The sequence below is a fragment of the Gobius niger genome, assembly GCF_951799975.1.
Source record: "Gobius niger genome assembly, chromosome: 1".
Lineage (NCBI taxonomy): Eukaryota > Metazoa > Chordata > Actinopteri > Gobiiformes > Gobiidae > Gobius > Gobius niger.
This window is the reverse complement of record NC_136852.1, coordinates 6755347-6769467: the sequence shown is the minus strand read 5'-3', so window position 1 is coordinate 6769467 and position 14121 is coordinate 6755347. Positions and strand designations below refer to the sequence as shown.

The following is a 14121-nucleotide window of genomic DNA, read 5'->3' as shown; positions in this document are numbered from 1 at the left end:
GCAACTAAAAACTCACGATCAATCTTGTAGGTCTTAGCTTTCAATAGGCTGTAACCTTTAAGGTTTGGGTAAAACTGAACTGGTGAAAATGTGCTTGGTTAAAGCGGGGGGTAAGAGGTTAAGAGCAACAAAAAACATGGCCAAATTTTTCCTTTTCACTTAGAAAAATGTGTCTATAAATGTAGAGGAGTAGAAAGTTCTCAAATGGTAAAACGGTCTCAACTTATATAGTGCTTTTCTGCCTTCATTAGACCCAAAACGCTTTACAGCAAGGAACCACTCACCCGTTCACACTCTCATTCATACACCTATGTACGCAGACACTGGAGGAGAGGTGAATGAAAGGTCTTGCCCAAGGACACGATGACAGTGGGCACCTTCAGGAGCCGGGATTCGAACCCCAGACCTTCTGATCATGAAGGTACTCTACTCTACTTAAGTATAGCAATTAAGCAAATGTACTGCGTTACTGATCACCTCTTATGGGTATTGGTATTGGCATGGGTATTGGCATGGGTATTGGTATGGGTATTGGCATGGGTATTGGTATGGGTATTGGTATGGGTATTGGTATGGGTATGTATTGGCATGTGTATTGGTATGTGTATTGGTATGGGTATTGGAATGTGTATTGGCATGGGTATTGGTATGGGTATTGGCATGGGTATTGGCATGGGTATTGGTATGGGTACTAGCATGTGTATTGGTATGGGTATTGGTATGGGTATTGGCATGGGTATTGGTATGTGTATTGGTATGTATATTGGTATGGGTATTGGTATGGGTACTAGCATGTGTATTGGTATGGGTATTGGTATGGGTATTGGCATGGGTATTGGCATGGGTATTGGCATGGGTATTGGTATTGGTATTGCTATGGGTATTAGCATGGGTATTGGTATGGGTATTGGTATGGGTATTGGTATGGGTATTGGCATGTGTATTGGCATTGGTATTGGTATTGCTATGGGCATTAGCATGGGTATTGGTATGGGTATTGGTATGGGTATTGGCATGGGTATTGGCATGGGTATTGGCATGGGTATTGGTATTGGTATTGCTATGGGCATTAGCATGGGTATTGGTATGGGTATTGGCATGGGTATTGGTATGGGTATTGGTATGGGTATTGGCATGTGTATTGGTATGTGTATTGGTATGTGTATTGGTATTGCTATGGGCATTAGCATGGGTATTGGTATGGGTCTTGGTATGGGTATGGTATAGTATAGACCAAGGCAATGTCAGGAAAGATGCTCAGTGCCAGGTTAAAGCAAAATATGCGCATTTAGTCCCCGGGCAGGTTGATGTATCGAAGAAACGTATACATTAACAGAATTAATTAAATGTATTGATAAAACTAGGCTGCATGTTATATATGCATCAACAATCAAGATTCACTCAAAAATCATTCTCTTACACCCTGCGTACCTCTCTCACTCATTCAGCCCTCCCATTCCCTTCTTCATCCTCTCGCTCCTTCTCTCTCCTTCTCTCTCCTTCTCATGTATACAGAACATACACTGACTAGACACTACAGGAGCTCTGTTGGCAAACTATTCCAATGATGAGGAGAGGAGAAGGCTGATTTAGCGAGTGCGCTCCGACATTTGGGAACACTGCACACAAAAATGTGGAGGAATCCATGACTGACAAAGAGCAAAAGTAAGGCAAGGTCATACACTTACAAGTAGACCAACTATTTGAATGGTCACTCCTTCAGAATTCTGAAGATATTACTGCATGGACGAAGTGCTCCTAAGGTGTTATTACGCCTTACAATATAGTACCCCTTTTTATCCGCTTAGAAAATCCACGTTTAATTTTGTGTAACTATACTTGGATTGTGTAACCGTGTTTAAATAGGGAAAACATGGAAGAGCTTGGTCGCTTCTAAATGCTGAGGCTAAATGCTAACAACATCTTTTGTCTTTGTGTGTGACTGAGGGCACACGTAAAGACCAGACAGGTACGTATCAACTCGTCTAAGCTCAGGTAAGAACACATCTCAGTATGGAAAAACGGTGGCCTGTTCCTTTAAGTTTGAACCAAAGCTAATGTTTTTGATGACAGTCTTCTCTCTAAAGCTAATGCTCATGAAAATGCAACAATCCACAAACTCTCACAGGTAGATTGGAGTGTCTTGCCAAAGGAAACAATGCCAGGACAGTTTATGAAGCGAGAACCTTGCCCCCTCCTCCACGATTGCCAACTCACAGCTTAATTCATTTGCAGCTCCACGATTACATGCAACTTAATACGCGACTAAATATTTAATTCGAAGTCAATTTTTCTGAGAAACACTGGCTTAATTTTAAGTAAGCTAATTGGAAGAAATTACAAATATAATCAGAGTGACATTTAGTTCTGCTGAATTCAAGCCAGTGAATAATTGGAAACTTGGCTTACAGTCGGCGGACAAAATAAAACAGGCAGAACTGGTCCTCAGATGGAAAAGTAATTAAAGACAGTTTTCTGGTGAATGTTTGAACTTTTTATTACACTTTTAAATTGTGAGGCTGCAGGAATGCAAGAATAATACTAATAAGAATCTTTCTGCATGTTTTTAAATGTTTCTTGGAAGCATACACTGCACAATATTAGGTAGAAAATACAGCAAACAAGTTCAACCTGGCTTTTATTACTTCAGCTATTGTATCTCTAAAACATTAATGCACAAATAACTGCTTTTAATATAGGTCCGCATAATAATTTATTGTTATGGCTGATGCAGATAATAATAATGCATTGGTTTTACAGAGCGCTTTTCTGGACAGACGCTTTACAATATTTATTCACTCCATACTTGGTGGTGGTAAGCTACTATTGAATATTATATTGTATAGACTGATGGAAGCTAAGCAACCAGTCTGTGCCATCGGCCCCTCTGACCACCACCAACCACTCTCTCACTCACTACATTCGCCTCAGGCTTTTTGGTGTTTCCCAAACATCCAAGTATGGACAAGGCCCTTCCCTGCTTCGCTTCCAAGGTCTGACGGGATCGGGCAGAACAAAGGCGGGATGTCTAGTTTTACGATCCAGAGCCTGTCACAATAATTACGATCATGACTAAAATGTTCAAATTATGAATGAGCCCAGACCTGTTCACCACAACTGCCTCTAAAATCCTGCACTGTCACTCAAGAAGTTGTTACTTTGGTCTGAAGTGCCGTCATGCACGAGATTAATATAGAAGGTGCAGTTACATGTATGATATGAGGTGGCAGTAGTGAGTATAAAATGGCCAGCTTGCATCTCACTCCTTTAAAATGTACTTTTAGAAGAAGAGATTACAGTGATTTACATTTATGACTTCAAAGTGTCTTTAAAGGGGGGGTATTATGCAAGATCAACTTTTTCAAGCTTTACATCATGTTATTATGTCATTCCCTCATTAAAAACATGCCTGAAGTGTTGCCTTGGCACATTCACGTATTTTTGAGTAATCTGTAAAAACTCTGATGGCGGCCATTTTAGGGATAGGTTTGCCTGAGTCCTCCTAGAAACGCCCCCACCTCCTGGAGACGCCTCCGAGCTTTCGTCACCAGCCGAGTAACCAATCACTGCTCCTCAGCAGAACCCCCTCCCCACTGATGCCACAGACAGCGTGTGGAGGGGGCGTGTCTGAAAGGGTCAGAGGTTCTTAAAGAGACAGAGGCCTATTTCAAGACATTTACTACAGCCATTTTGAAAGAGCAATTTTAAACAAGGCAGTTATTCTAATTTACTGCATTTACAGACCAACAGAAGGTTTCATCATCATTGTAGCGTGCTCTAGACTGGTGCTATGTGACTGAAAAAAGCATAATCCCCCCTCTTTAATATCTTAACCCCTGCCTTAACCAAGAGGCTTTTCTCCAGTTTGGTTTATACAAATCTAAAAGCTAAATAGCAACAAAAATTTGATGAAAATGAGGATGAATAGGCAACAAAAAAGCGACGAAATAGCAGGAAAAACACCACAAAAGAGCAACAAAAAAGCAGTGAAAAGAAACGTAAAAAAAGTAACGGCAACAATACAAGTAAAAAGAGCCATTTAGATGAGTTTTGTAGGTCTTAGCTTTCGAATGAGGCGTTACACTGGCTAAAGCTGAACTGGAGAAAAATGGACTTGGAGTTAAACTATGATGCCATATCTCCTTTAGTTATAGTCTGTTCATTGTTATTAACACAGTGTGGCCTCTGTTTCAGATGCCCTGCCGTTGGCTGCTCGATGCTTCAGTGAAAACAAAGCGACCGGACATTCGAACCGCAGTCTTCAGCCCTGTGGGACTCCCATCAGCCCTGGGTCTATATACAAACTGTCCGTCCATGGGCGTGGATCTCTACATGTTGTGGTCCTCCCCAAGGCTTCTCTTTTCTTTGAGTTTGTCTTTGCCGCATTAGTATGTGGGACGCCTGGGTCACATTTCAATCTGCTGCTGACTCTATCGAACTTCTAATTTTGTTATCGTGACGGGTCTAGAGCACAGTTGATGACACTATTGGAAACCAGATTGGAAAAAAAGTCAGTCATTTACATTGCAATAGTTCAGGAGGCCATTTGCAAAGCAATGCTGAAGGCGAGATAGCTGCATGTTATTTCTGCCGGATTCAAGTCATTCAACACCTCATAGAACTCACTCCTTTCATTTTGTGGTTTACAACTTGTTGGAAACATTTGCAAAATTACTAAACAATCCTAAAATGTGCGCTCTGTTAAGGAGGTTCCTCTCATGACCGCGGCTTAAAAAACACAACTGAACTTCACTTAGGCTCTATTGGCAATAGGGCCAGGATATGGCCTGTATCACGATAAAATAAAGAAATATCACGATATGACTATATAATTGACAACGGAAGTACTTTTGGGAAGATTAATTCAGCAATATTTTTTTCTTTCTTTACAGCATACTAATCTCCCCTCGCAAATATGATCTATGTAGTTTACATCCTTCTTTTCAGTTTACTTTTTAAAGCAGTACTAAGTAACTCTTCCCTCTAGAGGCCATAAGCGCAACTGCAGGTGTAGTAGCAAGTTACGATTTTTTAACTTATTAAATGTCTTGGAGAGTAAATACTACACTGACAGGAAAGGCGAAGGGAGAGAGGGTTACTGTGCATCCAATTATACAATGGAAATATTTTTTTCCCCACAAACTTGGCTGTAAATACTGTTTAAAGTGACGTTAGCCGGCAGTTAGCTTTGCCCGTTAGCCTGTTAGCTTCTTCTTCGTGATTCCATTAGTGTGTATTGCTTTCTCCGGACCGGGGGCAGTCAAGTTGCAAACATGGTTTTCTGGCCAGAGACACCAGGGGGAGATGAAAGACCCTCCAATCATCCCATAAACACTTGTATTACCCCAACAGGGACTACGAAAAGGATTTATTAAGGTAAACACATTACTTAGTACTGCTTTAAGCATCTGTCCCCGTGTTCTACAGTCAGTGTTTATGCTCTGATGATCTGAGTTGAGCGCAAAATAAATTATATTGTGTCCACAACAATATAATTTCTTGATGTCGTTGTAATTTTTTATATCACAATAACGACATGTGATGCGATATGGCCGACCCCCCAACAAGTGATGTTGTCGAGCCTGGACCATATTGCTTTCACTGCTCATTATAAGAGAATGTCTGGGAAACATAACTAAAGAAAGTATGCCAACGGGGGGTATAAAATGGCGCCAGATAGTACTAGTGGACACGGGGTGCAATTACATCCTTAAAACCATCCATGCTACAACGGATAATAGTGGTTCTATTGTGTTTATGGTGCAATACATTTGTAAATACTGTCAAATAGACCCTCTTTATCTTGATATAGCGCCTCCTCCACTACACATGCTTATGTTAATCTGGCTTTTCTGACTTTATCTCCAAATCTCAGTCTCTCTAATTCCAAACAGTAACCTTTATCCAATCCCAGGCAACCTCATCTCCTTCCTTCACTCCCAGACGCAACAATGTCCGGCAAAAATAACTTGAGATTCTTCTGGCCCCTGACTGCTGATGCTGCAGCCTGACAGTGAACGGCCAGCGCTCTTATTTACGCCGACTTTGAAGTAGACACCAAAGAGGCCCGCAGAATTGTGATTTATGCTGTAATCCCGGCGGAGAACTTTTAAGAGACAGCTTCAAAACACCAGCCAGACCAAAACACACACACACACACGAACACACACAAAATGGACAAATTGTATGGGCATCCACTCCCAACATTACGTCCTGGCTACAGACTTTCGCATCAGATAGAGGCGCGGATATAAACAATGTTTTCCCATGGAGGGCCATTAAGTACTCCGACAGTGGCAGTTTGGGCTGGAGTGGCCGGCTAAAGGATGCTTCAGCGGTTGTTATGGAAGGGCGCGAAGTATTTGGTGCCGAGAAATATCCCATTGAGTTTGGAGCGTCGGAGTTGGAAGCGCGCGGCTCTCGCTGACGCCACGTTTGCCAGCGTTCATTAGTGATGCAAGTGGCCCTTTACCTATGGAGAGCTAATCAAAAGTTTCATGGCGACATTTGTAAACATGCGACGGATGAACTTTGATGAAGTAATAAAGCCGACCGCGACAAAAAAAAACAACCGGACGCTCACTAATTCCATTTTCTGTCACACATCCAATTACTCGTCAAGATATGGAGAGAAACGCAATCTCTCCCTTCGCAATTTGTTTCAGGTAGATGCTGTAACCATGTTGACCCACATCTCCAACGCAGCAGCAGAACTATCAGACTCCTTAACTCCAGCAATAGGGAAGATTAAATGGGGAGGTTAAAGGGATATTTCAAGATTTTTGACATAGGGCCTCATTTCCTAGTTATCCAGAGTGTTGCTGATTTCTGGAGATATTTTTTTTGTAATTCATGCAGTTCTTATGTTTGAAGAGTTACGTGGCGCTAGGCTAGTGCAAGGCTAGCGCATTTCTATGGTATCAGCTAGCCTGCATTAAAAACAGTCTGAGCCACAGTGCACCTGAGGCAAATCCCTTAGAACACCAGACTAACCATATAAATGTCTGTGTCGATAGAATAATTTTAACCATTTTGCATTTAAAATAACTTATATTTGAGCAGCATCAGCTTCGTGGTTGTATAAGCTACACAGCGGCGAAGGGATCAGCTAGAAAATAGTCCCTCAAAATGCGATCATTCATGTGATGCAGGTCAGTTATATTCCAAAAATTATTCTATCGACACATTTATATGGTCAGTCTGGTGTTATAAGTGATTTGCCTCAGGTGCACTGTGGAGCGGGTCAGACTGTTTTTAATGCAGGCTAGCTGATACCATTACAAAAATAAAATATCTCCAGAAATCAGCAACACTCTGGATAACTAGGAAATGAGGCCCTGTGTCAAAAATCCTGAACCATCCCTTTAAGGGTGTAGCACAAACACTTTTCCTAACAGATCAAGCATCGGACCAGTTAACTGTCCTTAAAGGCCCTTTAACCACAGTAACTGGTTGTTTACTGCGTGACTTGGGATGTGTTTTTTTACTGAAAGTAAAACTTTCTCAAATGCAACTGTGCCAAAATTGGATGCCGTGTGCCTCATCATTTTTGTGTTACTTCAGCTGGAACCTGAATTTCCTTTGGGGACAATAAAGTTATATCTAATCTTACCCATACAACTTTTCACAAAGGAGCACAGTCAGTGCAGACAAAAATATCACCAGGATCAGGGTTAAAGGAACTTGCCCTAATGATATACAGTATTATCCATTACTCTTAAAGTTTACAATGACTTTTACTGCAAAACATTATTTAAGTCAACTTTTCTTTGAAATGCAATTCAGTTTGAACTTCCCTTTTCTGAAACGTCCATCCTGCTAAGGGCCCATGGTCACTGAAAGGTCCCAGTGGATCAAAGTTACCCCTGAACAACAACCTGGCCAGGCAGCCACTCCTACTTTCTGTGAGCATCTGAGACTGAGCAGATCATTGCTGATAAGTTTCAATCAATTAAATCACAGATGTAAATTTGTAATGTGTCACTCAAAAGGGCACCTCACAGCTAGAAGGTCCCGGGTTCTACTCCCACCTGGACGGGGTTTTTCTGTGTGGCGTTTGCATGTTCTCCCCGTGTCTGTGAAGGTTTCCCCTACCACTATAACATGTACATTAGATTCCCCTCTGTGGCTAGGATTCCCCTGTGCAAGAGATTAAGAATCTCAGAGGGACTATCCTGGTTAAAGGTACACTGCGTAACATTTTGGACTATACTGTTGCCATTAGTACAAAACAGGCTCTTAATGACCAGCTCGACACAGAATATGCTATTGCTGCAGTGGGTAAAGGATGGATTGTGGACTTAACCTGTTTAAATCTCAAATACTGCTGACTTTAGTCACATTTCCACGAGACGAGCTAGAAATGTACCCACTCCCGGTAAAGTTTTTTGAGCTTTGAACCATGTTATAACGTTGCTCCCTCGTCAGACCTGGAGAAGATTCACTAAACTAATCCTTGCACAAAGATGTTTAAGTTAACGGTTTCTTCTTCTTGTCTGTACTTCCTGGACTGTCCTCCACATCATTAAAGCCCATAATCCAACATTATATTGGTTCTGAGCTGTTCTGCGCTCAGTGGGTTTTTCAGGCTGTAAACCACGTCGTAAATCGAAAATGGAAGCTAGTTTTTAATAAGTTTTTCCTACAGCTGCCAGCAGGAGGAGCCCCAGTCAAAGTCTTTAGCAGCTCTAGCCTGTTTTCAAGCTCCATGTACATGATAGTGACTTCTTAAAGGAACAGGCCACAGTTTTTCCATACTGTGATATGTTCTACCTGAGCTTATACGAGCTGATTTTTGTCCGTGCCCATGGAAGAGCGTGGTAGCTTCCAACTTTACCCCCGTTTGGAGCTATAAGAATACATTGGGAGAGGCCAAATGCTAACAAGGGCACACATAAAGACCAGGCAGGTAAGCATCATCTCATCTAAGCTCAGGTAAGAACATGTCTCGGTATGTAAAAATGGTGGCCTGTTCCTTTAAGTGACTTCTCTGCTGATTTGGCAGAAGACTGCACCATTTCTCAAACTTTCTTGTGATTTTCATGAATTATTTTTCATGTCTTGCACACGCGTTGGCCGCCATGTTGGACGGACCATGTTTTTCTCTGACTGATCAATCATGGCCACCAGAACTTGCGGCCCCAGACTGCACGTCTTTGTGAAGAAGAGAAAAAGTGAGGCTGACCAGGCTAATGAACGACTGCAGGAGAATTTAAGCTAGCTGGGTCTTGGGGCCAGAAAGTTTCTAAAACTCCCAACATCACCATAGATTTAACCAACATTATAATCGGCGAAGTCATTATGAACACTGTGTTGTCACTATAGAAGTTTTGTTCCTCTGATAATAGCTTTGTAGCAAAACGGGGAAAAGCCTAAAGGCACAAACTTCTTCTTGAAGCTCACCCTGCGACATGTGGAAATCAAAGCGTGACAGCAAGTAATGTTCACATAACGTACATTAAATCTTTCTAAGACATATTTGCGTCTGAAGGATGAATCAAAGAGAAATGTAAAAGGTGACTGTTTGCCTATTCAAAAGCCCCACTTTAGAAAATAACGGCTTGAAAGAATTTCCCGTCTGGATCAGCGACGAGACGACCTCCGCGTTAACATTATCAAAGCTCATCATTCTACCTCTCCGGTGTCTGAAAGCATGCTCCCTTCAAAGACTGCCGGTAATTACACATCCAACAGAGTGGCGCGGCATAAAGGAATGAGCCAGATGCCTTTTCCCCCCTTCCAATAACAATTATGTCCTTCCAGGTTTTTTTTTTTCCTTCTTAGATGTGCGTTTTTGAAGGGGTAAAATAAGGACCTCGCCGGTTCACGCGGCAGGTAGGATTAAGGAAAAGGAAAAGAAACAAAATTAGTTCCACAAAACACGGCAACAACAGGAAAGGCTCCGTTTGATAAAAAGCGTTCAAGGTGAAAGTAGCGCGGAATTCTTCACACATGAGCGAACGTGAGGCCACTTTCCATAACAAGCAAAGAAATCCGCCAAATTCATGCAGAGACAAGGAAATCTCTGACCGGCATAGGAATTAGAATGAAGGGAGCGCATTCTGACGCGGTTTGGTGAAAAGGAGGTTGTTAAAGATGGATTTTTTTCATTCTTTCAATTCAATTCTATTCTTTAATCATCCAACAGCACATTCGAAATTAATGTTGTGTTAAAAGTGATCTGCAAAATCAACTTTTAAAAGCTTTTTACCGTGTTATTTTCTCTTCAAAAACAACCCTGGAGTTGAGTTTCAGGCCATTCGCTCTTTTTTGAGTGATCTTTGATTCTTCCTGGTTGGCTATTCTGAGCGGCAGCTTCCAAAAATCTGCTCCCGACGTCCTACGAATCTAAAAAATGCTTTCCTTTTCCTCTCAATCTTTTGCTTAAAGGGGCTAGATGCAAGTTTGTCATTTTATGCTCACAACTGCCACCTCAGGTCTTATGCGTAACTGCATCTTCTATATTAAGCTCGTGCATGACGGCACTTTGGACCCGAATTAACAACTTTTTGAGTGACAGTGCAGGATTTTAGAGGCAGTTGTGGTGAACAGGTCTGGGCTCATTCTACACATTAGGACATGGCTGAATATAAAATAAAAATAAATAATTTTAGCATTTTTAAACTCTCTATAGTCCCTTTAAAAGACGCCATACCTGATGTTTTCATTACAAATAATGAAAGAGGACTTAAAGAAACTATACAGAGTTTAAAAATGCTAAAAAAATAAGTATTTTCCTCCCCCCACATGTTCCAGCAATGTCCTCATGTGTAGAATGAGCCCAGGCCTGTTCACCACAACGGCCTCTAAAATCCTGCACTGTCACTCAAAAAGCTGTTACTTCGGGTCCGAAGTGCAGTCATGCACGAGCTTAATATAGAAGGTTCAGTTAAACATATGACCTGAGGAGGCAGTAGGGAGTATAAAATGGCTAACTTGCATCTAGCCCCTTTAACAGGCATATTGCGGGTCCTTTTTCAGAGTCACAGTCACAGAAATGCCAGAAAATTAGCCTGTAGTAGTAAGTAAGTAAGTAAGTTAGTAAATTTCTCCATTGTGAGATCAATAAAGGCTATCTTATCTTATCTTAAAATTGATACAAATGCTTTATAATTAATTACACAGTGTTTTCCCACAAATGTTTGATTTACAAAAACCAAAGGAGGCCAAAAAAATGTTGTTCCACAACTGAAAATCAAATTAAGGTAAGTGCCATTATTTATTTTTTTATCGCAGTGTAAAACACTCGCCATAGCTTCACTACAGCCACATGTTTTTTTTTTCCTTTGCTGAAACAGCTGGGCAGCAAAGGGGAGCAAGTGGAAAAAGCGCCCTCTACTGTCTTTATAGTGGTCTATTGGCCCACTCTCTGCTGGTATTGGAGTTCTGTAGCCTCATTAATATGTATTACTTAAAAAAATATATACAGTATCGGTAATCATAATAGTATAGGGGCCCGATCTTCCGCTCCCACTCCTCCTCCACCACCTCGGAAAGAGTCTGGTTTGATCGAAAAGGTTAAGGTTAATGTACACTTGTTATGCTACATAACATCGCTATTGGCCATGGCTGTTTGTCCGGCCCACTCAATGCACCAGTTCTGGAGCTGGAAGATCTCACATTGCAGGTGGAAAAGGTTACGCCATAGTCTGAGTTCAGAAACACAAGATCGGGCCCTAGTATAATTACATAATTTCTCCTAGTTATTATTAGAGGTGTAACTGTTCAGCTCACTGTTCGGTGCATCACGGTGAAAGTACAATATTAAAAAAAGTTGGTTTTGAAATAAATAGCCAAATGTTCATCCTTTGGCAGTATTTATAGTCTACTAAAATAGGCAATGCTGCCTACTTTTTCAAAGCTGCTTTATAATAAAAGCTCACAACAAAACAAGATAGAAAACAACTTTTTTGGAAACTTTTGTGCCATATTATGACCAAGATTGGATCTTACGCATTTGTCTCTCACACTGGATCTTCACTCGCCGCAGCCTGGTCGTCTGCAGGACTCGGAGAAACCTTTACAAAGATGTCATGTGTTTTTGGAGGATGTAACAATACAGGTGTGGAGAGTCTGCGGCCTTCAGTTTAGCGGTAAGTGATGATGACACACATACAGGAGGAGACTGCATAGTCCCATGTAGGAAAAGTGCTGTTAGCCAGAACGCCTTTTCTGTGACTGCAGCCAAAGACTGGAACTCCATCCCAGCAAACATCAGAGACATCAGTCCACATACATACTGTATAAAAACATCTGAAGAACTGGTTCATTACACAACAGTCATGCAGTCATTAACCCCTGTCTGTATATCTATCATATGACTCTTTTATTGTTTGTACTGTTTTGTGTTTGTATTTAATCTGCATAGTGTAGTGACTGTGTCCTACTTTGTATTTTATTGCACTGACTTTGAATGTTTTATTGTCTTAGGGAAACTATTTACATCTGTCCAGGGACTACGGATTAAAAATAGCCTTTTGGCTAATTCCGGTGCCCCTTATGGCTCCTCCTGCAGGTGGTGGGTCCACAGAAGGACGGTCTCTTGGTTCTAACCGGGCCTGTTGGTCTCTCATTAGGGGCTTCTGAACCGCTCTTTGTCTGGCCCGTCACCTAGGACCCGTTTGCCATGGGAGACCCTACCAGGAGCACGAAGCCCCCGAAAACAGAGCCTCCAGGATCATTCAGGTGCTCAAACCCCTCCACCACGTTAAGGTAGCAGTTCCAGGAGGGGGGCTATTGACTTATAGTATTTATTTGCGGAGTCCCTGGATTCTTCGACAACTGCACTGTCGTTCATCTCACTATAAAAATAACACTTCTTGCACCTAAAAGTCGTACTACATTCACATACACTCCTGACCCTTTATAAACTTGTGTGTGGAAATAAAAATAAAAATGCCGTTATGATTCCACACATCACACCGCTCTCTCAACCCATCCTTCGAAAACACAGCGTCAGATCTCTGTGTCAGTCTCGCGCTAAACAACTTTTACACTTGAGCTTGTTTTTTTTTTCTTTTGCTAAAAGGCTCCAAAGCTTAGCGTCGGGGCTCAGCTGTTCTCCAGTATCCAGCGCCACAGTTTAGTTTAGCGTCCCCCGGCCGCGCTCTCCCTTTCATGCGAGTTGAAAGCAACACGCAGCACCACTCTCGCTGCCTTTTCCCTTCTCCGGAGCAGTTCGCGCTGACGTCGGGAGCATTTGAAGGCCCCGGTGTGTAGCGCGGGCGGCGATAAAAAAAAGGAAATAAAAAAAAGCCTAAACAGAGCTGAATTCCCTCGGAGTAAATCATCTTACCTGGATCCACTTGTCGGGGATAGCCATGGCCAGGCGGTAATCAAAGCCCAGTCCTCCCTCCTCCACTCCTCGGCACAAAGCGGGCATCCCTGACACGTCCTACGGCGCACAGGAGAGGCAACGTTAGACAGCTTTTTATAGGAAACGATGTGACTGCAGCACAGGCACCCGCAGAGCCACAGGGAGAGGACCAAACCAGTGCTAGATTAAAACTACAGTCATGGCTCCTCTTTGTAGAATCTTGACACAGGTTTCGAAACTCAAAGTTAAACCTGCATTATTATCATCTTTAGTTATTGCATCACAGTATTGTTAGAGTGTGTGAGTGAGTCAAGTGTAGTTATTGTTTTATTAGGATCCCCATTAGCTGCCCGTTTAATGGCAGCTAGTCTACATACTTTACAAATAATCAAATTTACAAAACATGCTTTAAAGTGCCGACTGAAATACAGTGAAACATAGTTCAGTAAATAAATAGCATTGCTAGAAAAGTCACATGGTCATCAGCAGTAGTTCTCGTGAAGACATGTTTCTAAATGTGTATTTATTTTGTTCTCTGCGTGTGCTGACTGAGAGCTGATTCCAGGTACATCTTGCTCTGTAAAGCACTGTGGACTTCAGAGAATTTGTTTTGGGATGAGGAAGTTTTAAATCACCACCCAGTGCCCGTCTAGTGGCGTATGGGTGGCTGCTTTCTACAGACACAAGCTGCTCAGAAAAGAACTGTGGCTGTTTTTTAAATATTGAATTCCACATTATTGAAATTAGTCTTTGTTTATTTTTGTTGTTAACTGTAAGCCAAGTCAGGCGTGAATGCATTAGTGCCA

General features: G+C 41.9%; 1 protein-coding gene across 1 annotated transcript in view; it reads right to left on the bottom strand.

Moving 5' to 3' along the window:
- gbe1b (glucan (1,4-alpha-), branching enzyme 1b) overlaps positions 1-14121 on the bottom strand; it is a 268303-nt gene that overhangs the window by 127075 nt on the left and 127107 nt on the right. The window contains exon 10 of the mRNA XM_079574107.1: positions 13295-13393. Within this exon, the coding sequence (XP_079430233.1) occupies positions 13295-13393 (99 nt within the window). The remainder of the gene's footprint in view (positions 1-13294; positions 13394-14121) is intronic.